This window comes from Salvelinus fontinalis, chromosome 2, assembly GCF_029448725.1.
Source record: "Salvelinus fontinalis isolate EN_2023a chromosome 2, ASM2944872v1, whole genome shotgun sequence".
Taxonomy (NCBI): Eukaryota; Metazoa; Chordata; class Actinopteri; order Salmoniformes; family Salmonidae; genus Salvelinus; species Salvelinus fontinalis.
The window spans coordinates 75,551,816-75,569,044 of NC_074666.1; the positions used below are offsets into that span (position 1 = coordinate 75,551,816).

At 48.0% G+C, this 17,229-nt stretch overlaps 1 protein-coding gene and 1 non-coding gene across 3 annotated transcripts; both read right to left on the reverse strand.

The window, feature by feature from the left end:
• Positions 1-35: 35 nt before the first annotated feature.
• Positions 36-7,156, reverse strand: LOC129826050 (protein KRI1 homolog). 2 transcript variants are annotated; one of them, XM_055886349.1, is made up of 19 exons: positions 7,068-7,156; positions 5,179-5,249; positions 4,904-5,009; positions 4,687-4,792; positions 4,537-4,597; positions 4,396-4,445; positions 4,167-4,257; positions 3,988-4,065; positions 3,790-3,896; positions 3,525-3,657; positions 3,334-3,429; positions 3,060-3,230; positions 2,892-2,967; positions 2,679-2,797; positions 2,368-2,518; positions 2,108-2,238; positions 1,557-1,621; positions 1,352-1,447; positions 36-1,257 (listed from the first exon to the last, which is right to left on the reverse strand). In XM_055886349.1, the coding sequence occupies exons 1-19, from the start codon at positions 7,105-7,107 to the stop codon at positions 771-773; spliced, it is 2,235 nt and encodes a 744-aa protein (XP_055742324.1). In that variant the 5' UTR covers positions 7,108-7,156; the 3' UTR covers positions 36-770. The 2 variants fall into 2 exon arrangements, with proteins under 2 accessions (XP_055742324.1, XP_055742314.1); XM_055886339.1 differs by lacking the exon at positions 7,068-7,156 and adding an exon at positions 5,557-5,792.
• Positions 1,803-1,900, reverse strand: LOC129833821 (Z30 small nucleolar RNA). Its single transcript, XR_008756118.1, has one exon. It is a non-coding gene; the product is annotated as a Z30 small nucleolar RNA (small nucleolar RNA).
• Positions 7,157-17,229: the final 10,073 nt, after the last annotated feature.

Sequence of the window (17,229 nt, forward strand, 5' to 3'; positions counted from 1 at the left end):
CTGACAGAATTTTTGATTCTAAACAAAAAACTAAATTACATGACAAATGTAAAGTATTTATTCACATACACAATAAGTAGATGTCTACAATTGAAAATATCAAATCGAAAGCGACAAAAATATCCAGCGTTGTGATTGGCTAGATACACATGGGGGTGACAATTTCATGAGATTGTGTAAAATAAATCGTGCAATGGAACCTGATGGACCCACGGAGTTTAATTTTCGTTAGACGAACAATGTAAGGCAGTGGTTCCCAACCCTTTTCGATTACTGTGCCACCAACTGAATTTTGCACTGCCCGGAATACCCCCTCGTGTGCATTTTACCAGTAAGCCTATGGTCTATTCTCAAATACCCCGTGGATAGGCCAAGTACCCCTGGTTGGGAACCAATGATTTATAGTATACATACTCTCTTCGATGGAACTGCGGTTGTGCGGTGAGATAGGTAGACTCACTGTACCTCCAGAGGTTATTTCTGGACAAAATGTGTACATTTTAGGGAACCATTTTCCAAGAGTTGTTCAAGCTGATCTGAGTTTTCAGGAATAAAATACAAAATATACAATTCTAAGCGGCCCTCAGAAAAATAGCAGGAATGGCAACTATCAGTGCCAATGCTATTGTAAGCTCATTCAACTTTGATTTATTAGGAACCATACTGTTCTCTGGTCCATTTATATTGTGCAGTTTGTCACTTTACCAACCATTCTCCGCAAACCACAAAAATATAAGGGGAAATAAATCATGATGGTGCTGTTCTCTACATCACTCCTTGATCCGTTGCTTCTCAGTCTTCTCTTGAGCCTTTCGTTTCTGCCTGCCAAGCTGCCTGAAGTGCAGTCTCTTGGGATTCAGTCCATAGGCCTTCAGTCTCTGTCCGCTGAACTCTCGCCCACCCATTTTCACCCTGAAGGGCCCCTTCCCTGACATGAGGCGGCTTCCTGGGTGCCTGTTTTTCTTCTTGGGCAATTTTGGCCTTTCAGTCCTTGTGTTGGCAGTCTCCTGAGTGGTAGCAACTGTTTCCTGCTCCAGTTTCAACTTCTTGGATTTGGGTACCAGGAACTCCTCTTCCTGGTCTCCTGCCTCTCTCAGTGCCTGGACTACCATCCCCTCACCAGAGTCGAATGCAGAGCTTTCCTGACTGGGTCCAGCCTCATCATCATCCTCCAGATCCTTGTCATCCTTCTCTGCATTCTTCATCCTGTCTCTTCTCTTCTTACCCACTTTGGTCTTGCCCTCTGCTTTGTCCTCCCTGCAAGGAAATATGTGCACAAATTGGTCAATGATGATAATTCAGTTTTCTGGCAGAATCTGTTCTCTAAATCTGCATATGGTAGAATACTCACTCAGCATAGAAAGAGTTCAAGACTTCTATCTTTTTCTTCACATTTTGTCCTTTGATTTTGTAGTTCTGCAAATCACTCATCTCTTCCTTGTCAGACCTGAAAAAGAGATTGAAGAAAAAAATAGAAAAGGAAAAATCTGAAAGGCCATTTTCCCCATTAGTAGCTGATTAGTAAATGCCTACTGTTTTGAGACCAGGTTCAGTACCTGAACATGCAGGTCTTCTTTAGCGAGGCCCAGCGGTTCAGCTCTTTCTCATCTGCTCCCAGGATCTGAGGGAAGAACAAGTTACTTTCTGTAATAGTAACATATTCATACAGCCACTTTAAACATAGATGCTAAATCCACAGAAATGACTTTAAACCTAATTTGTGCAGATAAGGCTCCAAGCAAGTTGATAACTCAGTGCATACAAGCATTTCTCTTTCTATCATTCTGTCTCCTCATCCTCGTCTGCTCAGAGAGAAGATTAACTGAAGTCATGCCCTGGTCAGAGCCGTCCCCGGAGGGTGGCAATACCAGGTCAGCCACATCTCAGCTCATCAGTGCAGGACTCAGGGTCTGTACAGTACAACACTATAGCACAACCCAGGGTTGTGGGGGTCAATTATATTTCAATTCCAGACAACTAAAAAAGTTAACCAAACTCCAATATTTTCTAATTGAAAAGCATGGGAAAGAATTTGAATTTTAGTGTACTTCCTGAACTGACCCCAACCCTGAGACAACCTAGTAGGAACTAGAGCTCCCAGTCTCACCTCGTCAGTGGACAAGCCAAAGTCATTGGCCAGGACTTGCCTGTAGCGAAACCTGCAGGGGATGTCGTCTATGATGTCCTCATAGTCCAGCTTATAGTACTCGTCCAGGTACTGCTCAAAGGACTTCTCCTCTGAAACACATATAAAGGATGGATGCATGAAAGAGCATTCAGTCTCAATATCTATAGTACATCGAACAGAATCTAAAAGGTTATGGAAAATAACCCAAGATTCATGGCGCTGAACCTCCTGAGACTTACGGGGGTCAAACACAGGCTTGTTTTGGGTAATGACCTCAGCAAAATGAGACTTCTTTCTCTTCTTTCCCATCAGCGGGGCATCCACCTTCATCTTCTTTTTCTTCTGCTTCTTGGAGGTGCTTGGCTGACTGGGATCATAGTCTGCATCCATCTGGTCAAGTGAGAGTTCAGATGAGTGAGTCACATACAATCTCAAAGGCCTGACTATCTCCAACATCAACGAGACCTTTATTTCTGACTAGCCTCCACTAAACGTGTTTCTGAAGGTCTGCAGGCAATGCTGAAGTGATGATCATATTAGAGGAACTCACAATAAAATCTGGATCTTCACAGTTTGGCTGGTCATACTCTTCTCCTTCATGCTCCTCTTCTTCACCACCATATTCCTTTTCTCCACCCTCTCCTGTCCATGTGTCCCAGTTCCAGTGTTCTGCAGGACAGAGAAAGCTACCTTATTACAATGCCACCGATTCTAAAGTATTCAATTCTACCTGAGATAATAAAATCAGCAACGAGGGACTTACCACCCTCTAGCTCTTCAACTTCAAACTGGGGCTTCTCCCCCCCTTCCTCTCCATAATATTCATCACCAAAGAATTTCTGGAAAAATAAAAAAATACAGGGAGAGACAATAAGAGGAGTGTCTTTTTATTTACAATCTGTTTCTCTTCTTGAGGTGTGTGAGTGGTCACCTGCATGAGCTGGTCATGCTGCTGGGGGTCAAAGTCTCCCTCCAGGTCCACCTGACTGAAGGTCAGCTGCTCGTTGCCTGTCAGCTCCTGCAGCCGCCGCAGCTTCTGCATGATCTCATTACGCTTCAGGTTCTTCAGCTGCTTCAGCTGCTCATGCTTCTGCTCCTTCTCCTGCATGGGCCAGAAGAGTGACAGGTCGGTTCGATGGGAGAGTGAGAGAAATGAGGAAGGGATGGAGTGATGTATAAGATTAACTAAAAGAGGGTCTACTGACCCTTTTCTTCCTATCCTTCACTTCCTCCCTTTTGAGCTTCCTGCGCTCGTCTTTGGAGCGGACAGAGGTGGCAATAGTACGGGGGTAAGTCTTGATCTGTAAGGAACAATAGGCAACTATATGAGACCAATATACATACACTACACCATACAAACAGACATGTGCATGTAGAGACAGACGGGAAAGTTCACCTTCTGGGCATCAGGCTCCTCAAAGCGGAAGTTGTAGTGTCTTTCAAAGTCCTCCTGGCGCTCCAAGAATGACTCCCCATCCTCTTCTGAGTCCTCCACGTCATCATTCACCACCTCATCATAGCTGGGAATCCTGCACACAGCCATGGCAGATTAGTACACAGTCAGAGTGGTGCTGAGCACCGCTCTACGATTACAATTGAAAGCATACATGGACAAAACATATGTGTAGACACATAAAATAACTTGTGTAAATAACTGTTACCTGTCCACGTCATCTTTCTCCATGTAGCCCTTATTCAGGACAAAATCCCTAAGGAAACACTCCTCCTCATCCAGCTCTGGGTCGTTCCAATAGTCCCTCAGGTATTTCTGTCTCAACACACAGCACATATTTCAGTCACAGCAGGTCATTACATATCGCTCTCTTGCCCTCTATTCCAACAGTTTCTCCATCACTCACCATGTCCTGCACCTCTTCTAGGCCCCCCAGCTCTGCCTGGCCTTTCAGCCAGTCCACATAATCCTCTTCCTCTTTATCCTGTTGGGTAGAAATATAACAGGTTAGAGGAATAGAATGTTTCTCTCTGCAATGCTTTATACTGTAAGATAAGACAAAGTCAGGCACCAGTTCCCACTGACCTTCTCTTCCTGTGTTTTGCTCCTCCTCTTCAGCAGCTGAAAGTCCTCTTCACTGCCTTCCTCATCACTGTCCTGTATGAATTTACGGAAGCTGGTGGAAGCATGACACAGTGTTTATGTTCCAGAGACAGTTATAAAAGACAGAAAACAAGAGTTTATTTATAAGTGTAAATACACCATGTTCTTCAGGGCAAAGGACACAGTGATTATGAGAGAATTTAACCCTTACCTCTCTTTCAATTCTCTCTGCTCCTGGATGTAACTTGGAGATGCAGCTCTCTGTCAAAGAAAGCAAAGGTAAACAATACATGACTTCTCATGACATACCTCCATGTAAATGTGTCATTACATACAATGTTTCATAACATGCCTCTCTCCTCTTTGCAGCCTCTTCATCATCACTCTCCTCGTCATCATCATCCTCATATTTACTGGGAACGAGACAAATTGTTATTGTCAAACCATTTGCCCCAAATGAGATACAAAGATATGCACAGTAGGAACACTGCAGCTCACTCACCCTCCCCTTTCCAATATAACTTTTCGCTCATAGTCTTTCAGATACATTGGCTTCTCTGTGGTTTTCTTTGAAGTTGAAGGCTGGGCATCATCCCCAATGGATGCATCTGATTAAGAATGAAAAGTTGGGTGGGGTGGTGAAAGACACCTCTTAAACAAACAAGCAACACAGAATCAAAGTGTCATACCGTAATCAGTTGCAGCAACAACAACAATACCTTCCACTGTGTAGAACGTTGCATCAGTCTGATAGATCTTAGGATCTTTCTTCTTCAGCAGAGACAATGTTCTGTAGAAGTCCCTTTCAACTTTGGGGTCAAGTTCCTAAGAAGACACACATTAGTCTGCATTGAAATTACAAATATACAGGTCAAGGACACAAGGGTAGGGCCAAAAACACGGACAAACTATAAACAGAACACCATGGCAGTGTTGGCATTGTGAACTTGAAACTATATAGCTAGCCAAATTTATATACAATAATAGTACTTACCACCTCGCTATCATCATCTGACCCTGAACCAGACTCACTCTCGTCAGCTTGGTCGCCATATTTGTCTTTCACTGAAATAAAGCAATAATGAACATGACAAGCCATTCAATGTGTTGCAAGCATTCCGCCAGGAAAACAAGTCAGAACTAAATTGCTATCTAGCTCGACATGCTAGCTACCTCGTTATAACCAAAAATGTAATGATGGCTAAGTTAACTTCTGATCGTATTATTATGTAAGTTAAATAATTACAGAATAAGAGTAATTTCAAGTGAGAATGGGATCAAAAGTTAGCAAGCAAGTTGAAAAGGATAACTTTAGCTAACATGAGCTAAACGGCTGGCTTGCTAGCTAACAAGCTTGGGAAGTCACACTTACGCCTTTGTAACTCTTCTTTTTGTCTATATTTGTCATATTTCTCTGCAAACTTTGAATTAATCTTGAAATCCGAATTGCCTGACATGATTACTTGTGAACTGGATAATATTTATCGGGAAAATAATTCAGTGAAATCTGTTCATGATGCTAACATCCATAGCTAACATCCACATGTATTGAACTACCACGTGGTTTCTTGAGAGGAGGGTCAGCAGTGTTGCTTTTTCGGGTAAGTTGCTAGAGGCAGGTTGATTTGTTGCTAAAAGTTGCTAAATGACGTTGTGATGTCATTTTGTGATAACGTAAAACTGCGTCATTACGTAGAATACACTAACGTTACTCAAAGTGATTTGACATTTTGTTCAGGTACAGACTCCCACTCTTTTCTGTACTTCTGGTTGTACAATTTTGATTGAGACATGTTGATTGATGTTGTAAGTTCTGTTCAAGATCAAACATTCGTGACCAACTATATTAATTGGGTTTGGCTTGTCGAACACGTACTACTGCTGCTGCAATCAGCCAACAATGATTTGCTGCTGCCTGTGCACGGGCTGAGCGCCTGCTGCTGACGTCACTCACAATGCACTTTTGCAGCCAGGCAGGTGTGTTGTAACTGAGTGTGTGACAGAGAAAATCATTTGTGTCATTTAGAGGAGATACAATGCTAATCTACTCTGTAGCTATCTAATGTTTTTGTGTTGTCTGACTCAGAAAGAACAGGTCAAAGACACCAGTTTACTCACCCTGTTTTCAATTGCAATTACATTACATTACATTTAAGTCATTTAGCAGACACTCTTATCCAGAGCGACTTACAAATTACTTCATCAATATAACGTTCTGTTTTTGTCTAGTTGGACGAGTTAGGCCTATGCCCAAATTATCTCAGTATATTCTGTTTGTCACCTCAACATTCCTGTGGCTCTGACCTCTCTGAATTGGGCTTTACTCAGATCCTTTCAAACAAAAATATGGTTTTACATGGCATCAATTATCACTGAAAGATTAGTGGAATCTATGTGGGTAGTGTAATAAATACCATTTAAAATAACACAAGCATATTGCTATTACATTGTTATAACTAACTTCTTTCTAAGCAGGGTTTCTCACACACCCAGAGACAGATGGCTGACAGAACATTCCTAAACACTGATAAGAAAAGGGTGCAGACACACACACATACTCAAGGACGGAGGGCTGACTACGCACACACAAAATCTCCTGCTTAGCTGAACATTTGATAACAAAGAACTTTTGCTATAAGACTCAGAAGGATGACGCCCAGCTCATCAGGACCAATCTGAGAAGACAACAACCTGTCCAGAACCAACCAAAGGACCAGAACTTCCAGACTCAACCTACTTTCTGTGTTGTATAAAATGTCTATGGATTCTGTTATCTGGGCTTTTTCTGGAGGTTCTCTATGAGCCGAAGGAACGAGACCGTATACGCTTGTACCAGATATCTTTACTCATAATTAAACTGTCGCTTGTCATACAATTTATCACCTTGTCTGAATCGATCCTTGACCGGCTCGCCCTTCTCCATATCCAATTATCAACAGTAGCTGGACGGGTAGGATGACTGACAGTGAAGGTGAACAGGTGGTCACGTGTCAGGTGACAGAAGAATGGATGAGACTGAGGCAGGAATTCCTTTAACCATAAAGTGGTATATTTACTGAGTAGTCTGTGGATTCATGGACGCACAGAACTTCTGGAGCAGACGGAGTTAAGGAAGAGAAAGCAGCGAGATCAGGCGATGCCGTTTTCCTCCTTTTATGTGGATGAGATCTGTCGGTCATTGCCACCTGACCTAATTAAAGCGCTCTGGCCCAGCTGAGTAAGTGGCCATGAATTAAAGGATTATTCCACCAACTCCATGGGCCTTTTCTACAGCCACCCTGGAAATTTGTTAAATTCCACACTCCTCAGAAAGGCTCATTGCTCCCCGTCCTCCGTCATCTCAGGGAGAGGAATTAGTCGAGCAACTGGCCTAATATATGTTCGGTTCTTTACCTGGATCTACTGATCTAACGCGACCATCGATCCCAGGCATGGTCTTAGTGATACGTCCCACCGGCCAGGAGGCTCGAGGCAGCTGAGGGTCCACCACCATTACTACTTGGCCAGTTTCCAGGCTGGCCATTTCTCTCCGCCATTTCCCTCTGTGCTGTAGGCTTGGTAGGTAATCCCGAATGAATCGGGCCCAGAAATGGTCAGCCAAGATCTGGCTGTGTCGCCACCGGCGTCTGCCAACGAGGTTGGTATCAGCATACATGGCTTGAGGAAGTGACGCATCCCGGCGTCCCATCAAGAGCATATTCGGTGTAACCGGATCGGGGTCAGCGATATCTGCAGAGAGATATCCCAAGGGTTTGGAGTTCAATATCCCTTCCACCTCTATCAGGACGGTCCGCAAGACAGTTTCAGTGACAGTTTGGTCCCCCAGGACGACACGTAAGGCCGTCTTCACCGATTTGATCTCTCGCTTCCATGTTCCTCCAAAATGAGGAGCTCCTGGAGGGTTAAATTTGAATAAGATTTGTTGGTCCATCAGCTGATCCTGAAGGCTGGGTTCCGTGGCTTGGAAGGCTTCCTCCAACCTGGCTTCCCCTGCCTTGAAGTTTGTGCCTCTGTCAGCCAGGATCTCGTAGGGTTTCCCCCGTCGGGAGATAAACCGCCGTAGGGCCATGAGGAAGGCTTCAGTATCCAAACTCTCCAGTAGGTCCAGGTGGACACACCTAGTCGTCAAACACTTGAATAGAATGCCCCAGCGCTTTTCCACTCGACGACCTAGCTTGATCGTCAAGGGGCCAAAGCAATCTACTCCGGTTGACCAGAAGGGTGGTTTGAGAAGGCGCAAGCGAGCAGGGGGTAAATCTGCCATTTTGGGCCCAGTGGCTCCAGCCCGCCATCTCTGACATTCTACGCAGGCGTATTGGTGCTTACGAATGGCTCCTCGTCCTCCAAGTATCCAGTACTTCCGCCTCATCTCCCCATAGACCCTCTCTGGCCCTGGGTGGAGAAGCTTTTCATCATAACTCTTGATGAGGAGCCTGGTAAGAGGGTGTCTGGAGTCAAGGATAATTGGGTGGATAGCGTCGGGGTCCAAAACTTCTGCTCGGCGCAGCCTCCCTCTGACTCTGATCACTCCAAGGATTTGATCATATTCTGGGGCGAGAGAGAGAAGACGGCTCTCCTTAGCAACTTCCCTACCAGCTTTCAGAGCTTTTAGCTCCTCAGGGAAGCTAACTGCTTGTGCATGCTGGAGGAGTAATGTCTCTGCCGCGAGGGAGGTGGGTATAGAAGCCACCCCATCTGAGGTCTGGTTTATGGCGGCGATCAGATCCGGCAGTGTTTGGGATTGTGCTAGGTCAGGGAGAGCTGTTGTTGGTTCCGTAGAGATGCTGTAACATTGGGCGGACTTCCTTAACTCATGAGTTTCAATTGGTTGCGGAGGAGCCGCACGCCTGGGGGCTTTCGGCTACTCGTTCTCTGGTTGGGACAAGAATGGTGGTCCCAAGCTCCAGCGATGGGGTTGAGCCAGTTCCTTAAGGGTTTTACCGCGAGTAACGTCATCAGCAGGATTGTTTATGCTATCAACATACCTCCAGTCCTGGACTTCTGTCAGGTCTTGGATTTCCGCAACGCGAGTTCCGACAAACACCTTATACCTGCAGGACTCCGATGTGAGCCAGGTCAATACAGTGGTCGAATCACTCCAGTAGATGACCCTCTGGATTGGCAAGGTGAGCTCGGCTCGCAAGGTAGAGGCCAACTGGGCTCCGGAAAGGGCAGCACTGAGTTCCAGCCTAGGCATTGACAACTGCTTTTTGAGTGCAACCCTGGACCTGGCCATGACAAAGGAGACATGGGTGTGTCCTGCCTTATCTTCCACTCTTAGATAGGAAACCGCCCCATAAGCTCGCTCCGAAGCGTCACAGAACACATGCAATTCCAGGCATGATCCCACTTGGTCAGCACAGGGTGGTACATAACATCTTGGCATTTGGACTCCAGAGAGCTCCGATAACTCTGTTTCCCAACAGAACCATCGTTCCACTAGGTCAGCCGGATGGATCGGTTCATCCCAGTCCCTCTTGGTCTGCCACAGGTCCTGGACTAAGACTTTGGCCCGGGTTGTGTATGGCAGGATATACCCAAGGGGATCGTATTGACTGGCCAGTGTCCGATAGATGGTGCGCAGAGTGGGGGTTTCGGTACTCAGGGCTGAGCGGTGCTTGTACCCAAGGGTATCCGGTATGCAGCTCCATCTCAGTCCTAGAGTGGGCTCTTGTGGGTTAGCACCAGACTGCGATAGCCAGAGTTCACTGCTACTTGACCTAGCTTGTGGTGGGAGGTGCTGGATAACCTCCGCTCTGTTACTCGCCCACTGTCGGACCTCAAATCCCCCTTTGGACAGGAGATTCCGTACTTTATCGAGGAGTGCTTTCGCTTCAGCCGTGGATGGGATGCTCTGTAAGCAGTTATCCACATAGAAGGCATTTTCCACTGAATCCCATACTTCTGGGTCACTGTCTGGGTGCTCCCGTGTGTGTCTCTGCAGAGCGTATATGGCACAGCAAGGACTGCAGGTGGTGCCAAATGGGAGTACTTGCCATTCATAGATGGTGGGCTCTGCGTCTCGTTCCATATCTCGCCATATGAACCGGAGCAGTGTGGTGTCGGAAGGCAGGAGACGAATCTGATGAAACATGGCTTTGATGTCTCCACTGATGGCTGTAGAGTGCTGCCGGAACCGGAGAAGGACACCGAGCAAGGAAGGACCTAAGGTTGGTCCCGGGAGTAGACAGTCATTCAGGCTTTGACCAGCAGCTTGGAATGAACAGTTGAAGACAAGTCTGTACTTCCCACCGTGTTGCTGGATAACATGGTGAGGGAGATACCAGGATTCGCTGAGTTCACCTCACTTGCTCATATTGTATATAGACTTATTTTCACTGTATTATTGACTGTATGTTTGTTTTACTCCATGTGTAACTATGTGTTGTTGTATGTGTCGAACTGCTTTGCTTTATCTTGGCCAGGTCGCAATTGTAAATGAGAACGTGTTCTCAATTTGCCTACCTGGTTAAATAAAGGTGAAATAAAATAAAATAAAATAAAAGTGGGTTTCCCTCTTCATGAGCGGTCACTTTTGTGACATAGCCTGCCTTCACAAGGTTCTGAATCTCCCGGTTATGAACTTCAGCAAGCTCAGGATTCTTCACCAGGCGTCGCTCCGTTCCACGCAGTAGTGGGAGTACAGCCCGTGTTGTGGTTGCCAGAAGAGGATGGTTGGGCACCCGTAGCAGTGGGGTTGCGTACCTCTGAACGCCATCCAGTTCAGTGGTAGTGGTGCGCTTCTCCAGGAGGTCTAATGCATAGGAGTCATGTTTCGAGCGGGTGACCTCCTGTAGCTTCCGGTTGGAGAAGGTGTCCATCTTCCAGAGCATCTCTACATTCCGAAGGAGGTCAGTGGCCGCACAGGGGGATGGAGCTGGATTGCTTCTGGTGAAGAGGACTTGCTGTGACTGTACAGCTTGGGTGGAAAGAAGTAGATGGACTGGACCTTGCACAGCCCAACCCAAGGCTGTATGGACAGCAATGGGCCCTCCTTCTGGTCCAGCTCGTATAGGCTCAGTCGGGGTGACGAGATGTGGGTGGTCTGACCCAATCAGGATAAGTGGCGCTACTCTGGCCAAGTTAGGAAGAGGTAATCCTCGTAGATGAGGATATTGTTTCTGGAGAACACTTACCGGGCAGGAGAGCAAGATTCAAGCCATCTGCCGTGAAGGCATTGGTGATATTATAGGCCACGTCCCGGTTTCCTGAAGGTGAAATGCTAAAGGTCACAGCAGAGCCTTTCATTTGGATAACATCATGTCGCACCGTTCTGAGGTTAAGGGTCTCGGGAGTCCCCTCCAGGTTTAGCTGACGGGTGGCCGCCGTGAGAATGATCGTTCTTTCTGACCCATCATCTAGAACGGCGAATGTATCAATGCTTCTCCCTTCACTTTGCAGAGTGACCTTGACCACTTTCAACATGACCCTTGGAGACCGGTTCTGCTGGTCGAGGTACAGCTCTTTTGCAGCTCCTACCATGAGCATACTCTGCTCCTTCTGTGCTTGGGGAATTACATCATGCAACACTGTGAGATGGATTTCCTTACAGCGATTGCAGGGTTTCCTCAATGTGCAGGTCTCCGCCTTATGGCTACGGGCACACTTGTAGCATCGCTCGCCTGAAGTGATCCAGGCCTTCATTTGAGTTTGGGTGAGCTTTTTTACCCTGGGGCATGAGCCAAGGAAGTGTCCCTTACTATTGCAATATGGGCAGTAAGGCTGGAATTTGATGTTCTTGCTCTTGAGAGGGGTCTTCCCGGGTTCCTCCCCAGCTTCACTATTTAAGTACATGGTAGTGGGATTTGGTCTTTTCTGTCCCCCCTGGCGTTCAAACTCCTTCCTTCCCCCGGTGGCTATGGCTGAGATTGTGGCCTGGTGAGCGATACTCTTCGCCTTTGCCTTCACCTCCAACCATGCGGCCAGGTCTCTGAGTGCATAGGTGCTTCTCGAGCCCTCTTTCAGGATGCCCCTGTTCAAACAATGTTCAATGAAACTGTCTCTGAGGTACACTGGAAGCTTGCTAAGAAGCCTGTCCACGTGGGAGCCACATTTCAGCTCGTTCCCATCTTCTCCTTCAACAGATTGGAGCATTGAGGTCAGGGATTGGACAGCCAGGGAGAACTCTTGGAAGGCAGCATGGTCTCCCATTTTAATTGGAGACGTGTTCAGGATGTTGTTTAGTTCATTCTGGACTAACTGGCGTGGCTCACCATATCTCGCCTTCAGGGCCTGGAGAGCTGCAGTGTATGGTGTTGCGGAGTGCATAAAAGATTGGGCCAGCCTGTATGCACTAGGAAACCGCAAATGATCCATTAGTACTTGGTATTTGTAGCGTTCTGAGAGATGACTGTGAATACCCAGTAGGCTCTCCAATGCCATTTCCAAAAGGACAAATTCACTCTCCTTTCCGCTCTCAAAGTATGGCAGTTTGGGTCTGGGAATTCCATAGGCTGAGGCTACTAGAAGTTTCATAATATTGGCTCCCTCTTCTGGTTGCGTGAAGGATAAACCCGGGACTTCTGATGAGCCCACTGTGACCTCATTGGGCCGGTCCCCTACTGTCCCAGACCCTCCATTGGTGGCAGACGGAATTGGGTGATAGCCCTTCCACCTGATGTTTGAGGACTGGCCTGGCCCTGGACGAGAGTAACGATTTGCCGTGGTTGGTAATTGGCGGAAAGGCGAAGGAGTGATGCTTTGTCCACATGGAGGAATGCTAACTTGTGTCACTGGCATAGAGGGCGTTGGTGGCGCGGCCTGTCCCCCGTGCTCCGTGTTGGCTGTTGACCCCGGAGCCTCCGGGGACTGTGTGCCATGTTGTACCAGAGGGGCAGATTGGGAAAGAAAGGCAGACAGATCAGGTCCATGTGGAGGGGTGGTCAGGTCAACTCCCTGTTCGTTCCTCTCCAGGAAGGATGAGACCATCCGTGCCTCCTCCAATTCCCTTCTGGCTTGACGGTGCCGTCGCTGTTGTGCCAGGTCCTTGGCAATGAATTCCCGTTCCTGTAGAGCACTACGGGCCTGCACATCCAATAGATGACATCGTTCATCAGCCTGTCGTTCCTCCTCAATCTGACGCTCAATTTCCTCCAAAGCTAATAGTTTCATCCTCTCTTGTAGGACAGCGGTCTGTGAATCGCTGTGGGCTAGTGAATGGCGGCTGCCATGGCCACTTCCAAAGGGGTATCCACTGGTCGAACTCCCACTCCGTCTAGAGTGCCTCGACGATTTCCCTTTAGTTAAGGAGTGAGCGGAGCCTGCCTCAGGAAGCTGGTTGACCTGTGCTGTGGGAGTCACCTCCATGGGTTCTTCCTGTAGACCACTTTCCTGCTCCAACGCAGTTTCCGGTGCTTGGCTCAGAGGAGATGGTTGATGGCTGAAACGTACAGTTGATCCATCATCACCTTGAGCTCTAGTGGGCTTGCCCTTTGATGTCGAAATCTCGACCACATAATCCTTAAGATAACCAGGTGCTTGCCTGGTTCTTCTAGTGCTGCTGGTGGTTGAGGATGAAGCCTTTGTTGCTTTAGGCTTAGCTCCTGGATATTTCCTTTGTTCCAAGACCTTTCCCTCAGCTGCCCTCTCCTCCTCTCTTCCCTCCAGTGGAGACAATTCTTCCCTCTCCTCCTCCATTTCACCTGTCTTTGGTTCAGTCATCATCCAGCTTGAAGGACCATTGAAAGATTAGTGGAATCTATGTGGGTAGCTGGACGGGTAGGATGACTGACAGTGAAGGTGAACAGGTGGTCACGTGTCAGGTGACAGAAGAATGGATGAGACTGAGGCAGGAATTCCTTTAACCATAAAGTGGTATATTTACTGAGTAGTCTGTGGATTCATGGACGCACAGAACTTCTGGAGCAGACGGAGTTAAGGAAGAGAAAGCAGCGAGATCAGGCGATGCCGTTTTCCTCCTTTTATGTGGATGAGATCTGTCGGTCATTGCCACCTGACCTAATTAAAGCGCTCTGGCCCAGCTGAGTAAGTGGCCATGAATTAAAGGATTATTCCACCAACTCCATGGGCCTTTTCTACAATCACCCATGTTCTCTTTGCTGTTTGCTCTTTGTACATAGCTACTCTGAGTCATGTCTTCATCTCCCTGGGCCCCACAATAAATTATCAGTGACGTTTACATTGCAATTCTTTGCCAATCTATGTAGCTTATCACCACTGTCAAACGAGTCTGCAAAAATAACACTTTCCCACCTAAAGCAAATAATAGTGCCTGAGATAAAAAGACTGTTTCTGGAATGATTAATGACTTTAAGTAGCTTCATTCACCTCATGTCTTGAATAGTTGACCAGGTATTGAAGAGCTCTAGGGAGTGTGGCTGCAGTGGGATTCAGAGAGGAGGAAGGTGTTTATTTGAGGTCTGAGGTGATAGCCAAGGGACAGCAATTTAACTGTCGTGTCACGAAATGAGTGCCTTTTTGCATCCCTTTGATGTTTTAAGTAGAAATTGTGGACCTATGTTACATTTTGAAAGCATGTTATATTTAATGAGGTGCTCTTTAATATAGACCACATAGATAATTAAAAAAATCAGATTTTTTATATAAATGAAGACAAAATTCAGTATTTTGACATGTCCCTCAGTGCACCCTCTATGACTTTCACCATCATCATAACACGTCAACCCTGTTATCCATGGATAAACAAGCTAGAAATGTTTTAACAATTTCATTTATTTTCTGACGCTTGTGTTCAATTGCACCTGCCTGTGGCACACAGCAAGCTTCCTTTTCCCCTGTCACAAGGGGATGTATGGCTAATTTAAGATGAAAACTTCAACCCTGTAACTTTATTCTGGACTCTGTGCCACTTACTGTAGTAATTTAGTTTTTGAACCTCTTGAGTTGTGAAAACTAGTTTGGCAAATATTCAATGTACACAAAAAAACATAAGGATGGCCTCACCATTTATCTCTTCTGTAATGTTTACTTAAAATGAGAGAGTATGGTTAATATGTGTAACGGTCCTGACCTGTTTTATGTTGTTTTTGTATGTGTTTATGGTCAGGGCGTGTGTTTTGGGTGGGCAGTCTATGTTTTCTGTTTCTATGTTGGTTTTGGGTTGCCTGGTATGGCTCTTAATTAGAGGCAGGTGGTTTGCGTTTTCCTCTAATTAAGAGTCATATTTAGGTAGGGTGTTCTCACTGTTTGTTTGTGGGTGATTGTCTTCCGTATCTGTGTTATGTTTTGCACCATACGGGACTGTTCGGTTGTTCGTTCGTTTTGATGTAGTCTGTTCCTGTCCGTGAGTTTTACGTTTAGTTAGTTAAGTTCATGTTCAGGTTTAGTCTACGTCGTTTTCTTGTTTTGTAATTTTGTGAAAGTGTTTTGTTTTTCGTGTTGCCATCGTCGTTACAAATAAAGAGATGGCTTATTTCCCTAATGCTGCATTTTGGTCTACTGATCCTTCTCTCCTCTCCTCATCCGAGGATGAGGAGAACGACAGCCCTTACAGAATCACCCACCAAACTAGGACCAAGCGGCAAGGGAGTGCTCAACAGAGCAACAAGGACTCCTGGACTTGGGAGGAGATCCTGGACGGTAGAGGACCCTGGGCTCAGCCAGGGGAATATCGCCGTCCCAAGGAGGAGTTGGAAGCAGCGAAGGCTGAGAGGCGCTGGTATGAGGAGGCAGCGCGGCGACGCGGTTGGGAGCCCGTGAGTCAGACCCAAAAATTTATTGGGGGGGCACACGGGGAGTGTGGCAAAGCCGGGTAGGATACCCGAGCCAACTCCTCGTGCTTACCGTGGAGGTAGAAGGCGTCGTACTGGTAAGACACCGTGTTATGCGGTAAAGCGCACGGTGTCCCCAGTACGCGTGCTTAGCCCAGTGCGGGCTATTCCACCTTGCCGCACTGGGAGGGCTAAGTTGGGCATCGAGCTGGATGTCATGAAGCCGGCCCAACGTATCTGGCCTCCAGTACGTCTCCTCGGGCCGGCGTACATGGCACCAGCCTTACGGGTGGTGTCCCCGGTTCGCCTGCATAGCCCAGTGTGGGCTATTCCACCTCGCCGCACTGGCAGGGCTACGGGGACCATTCAACCTGGTAGGGTTGGGGAGGCTCGGTGCTCAAGAGCACGTGTCCTCCTTCACGGTCCGGTAGACCCGGTGCCACCTCCATGTACCAGTCCTCCGGTGGCAGTCCCCCGTACCAGGCTGTCTCTCCGGGTTCTCTCTCCAGCTGTTTCCTCCTCTCCAGCGCAGCCAGTGCCTAGACCACGCACCAGGCTGTCTCTCCTTCTCCTCCCTACAGAGCCAGAGCCGTCCTGCCATGACCAGCCAGAGCCGTCCTGCCATGACCTGCCAGAGCCGTCCTGCCATGACCTGCCAGAGCCGTCCTGCCATGACCTGCCAGAGCCGTCCTGCCATGACCTGCCAGAGCCGTCCTGCCATGACCTGCCAGAGCCGTCCTGCCATGACCTGCCAGAGCCGTCCTGCCATGACCTGCCAGAGCCGTCCTGCCATGACCTGCCAGAGCCGTCCTGCCATGACCTGCCAGAGCCGTCCTGCCATGACCTGCCAGAGCCGTCCTGCCATGACCTGCCAGAGCCGTCCTGCCATGACCTGCCAGAGCCGTCCTGCAATGACCTGCCAGAGCCGTCCTGCTATGACCTGCCAGAGCCGTCCTGCTATGACCTGCCAGAGCCGTCCTGCTATGACCTGCCAGAGCCGTCCTGCTATGACCTGCCAGAGCCGTCCAGCCGGGACCTGCCAGAGCCGTCCAGCCGGGACCTGCCAGAGTCCCTCAGCCGGGACCTGCCAGAGTCCCTCAGCCGGGACCTGCCAGAGTCCCTCAGCCGGGACCTGCCAGAGTCCCTCAGCCGGGACCTGCCAGAGTCCCTCAGCCGGGACCTGCCAGAGTCCCTCAGCCGGGATCTGCCAGAGTATCTCAGCCGGGACCTGCCCCTTGTCCCGGTGCTGCCCCTTATCCCGGTGCTGCCCCTTATCCCGGTGCTGCCCCTTATCCCGGTGCTGCCCCTTATCCCGGTGCTGCCCCTTATCCCGGTGCTGCCCCTTGTCCCGGTGC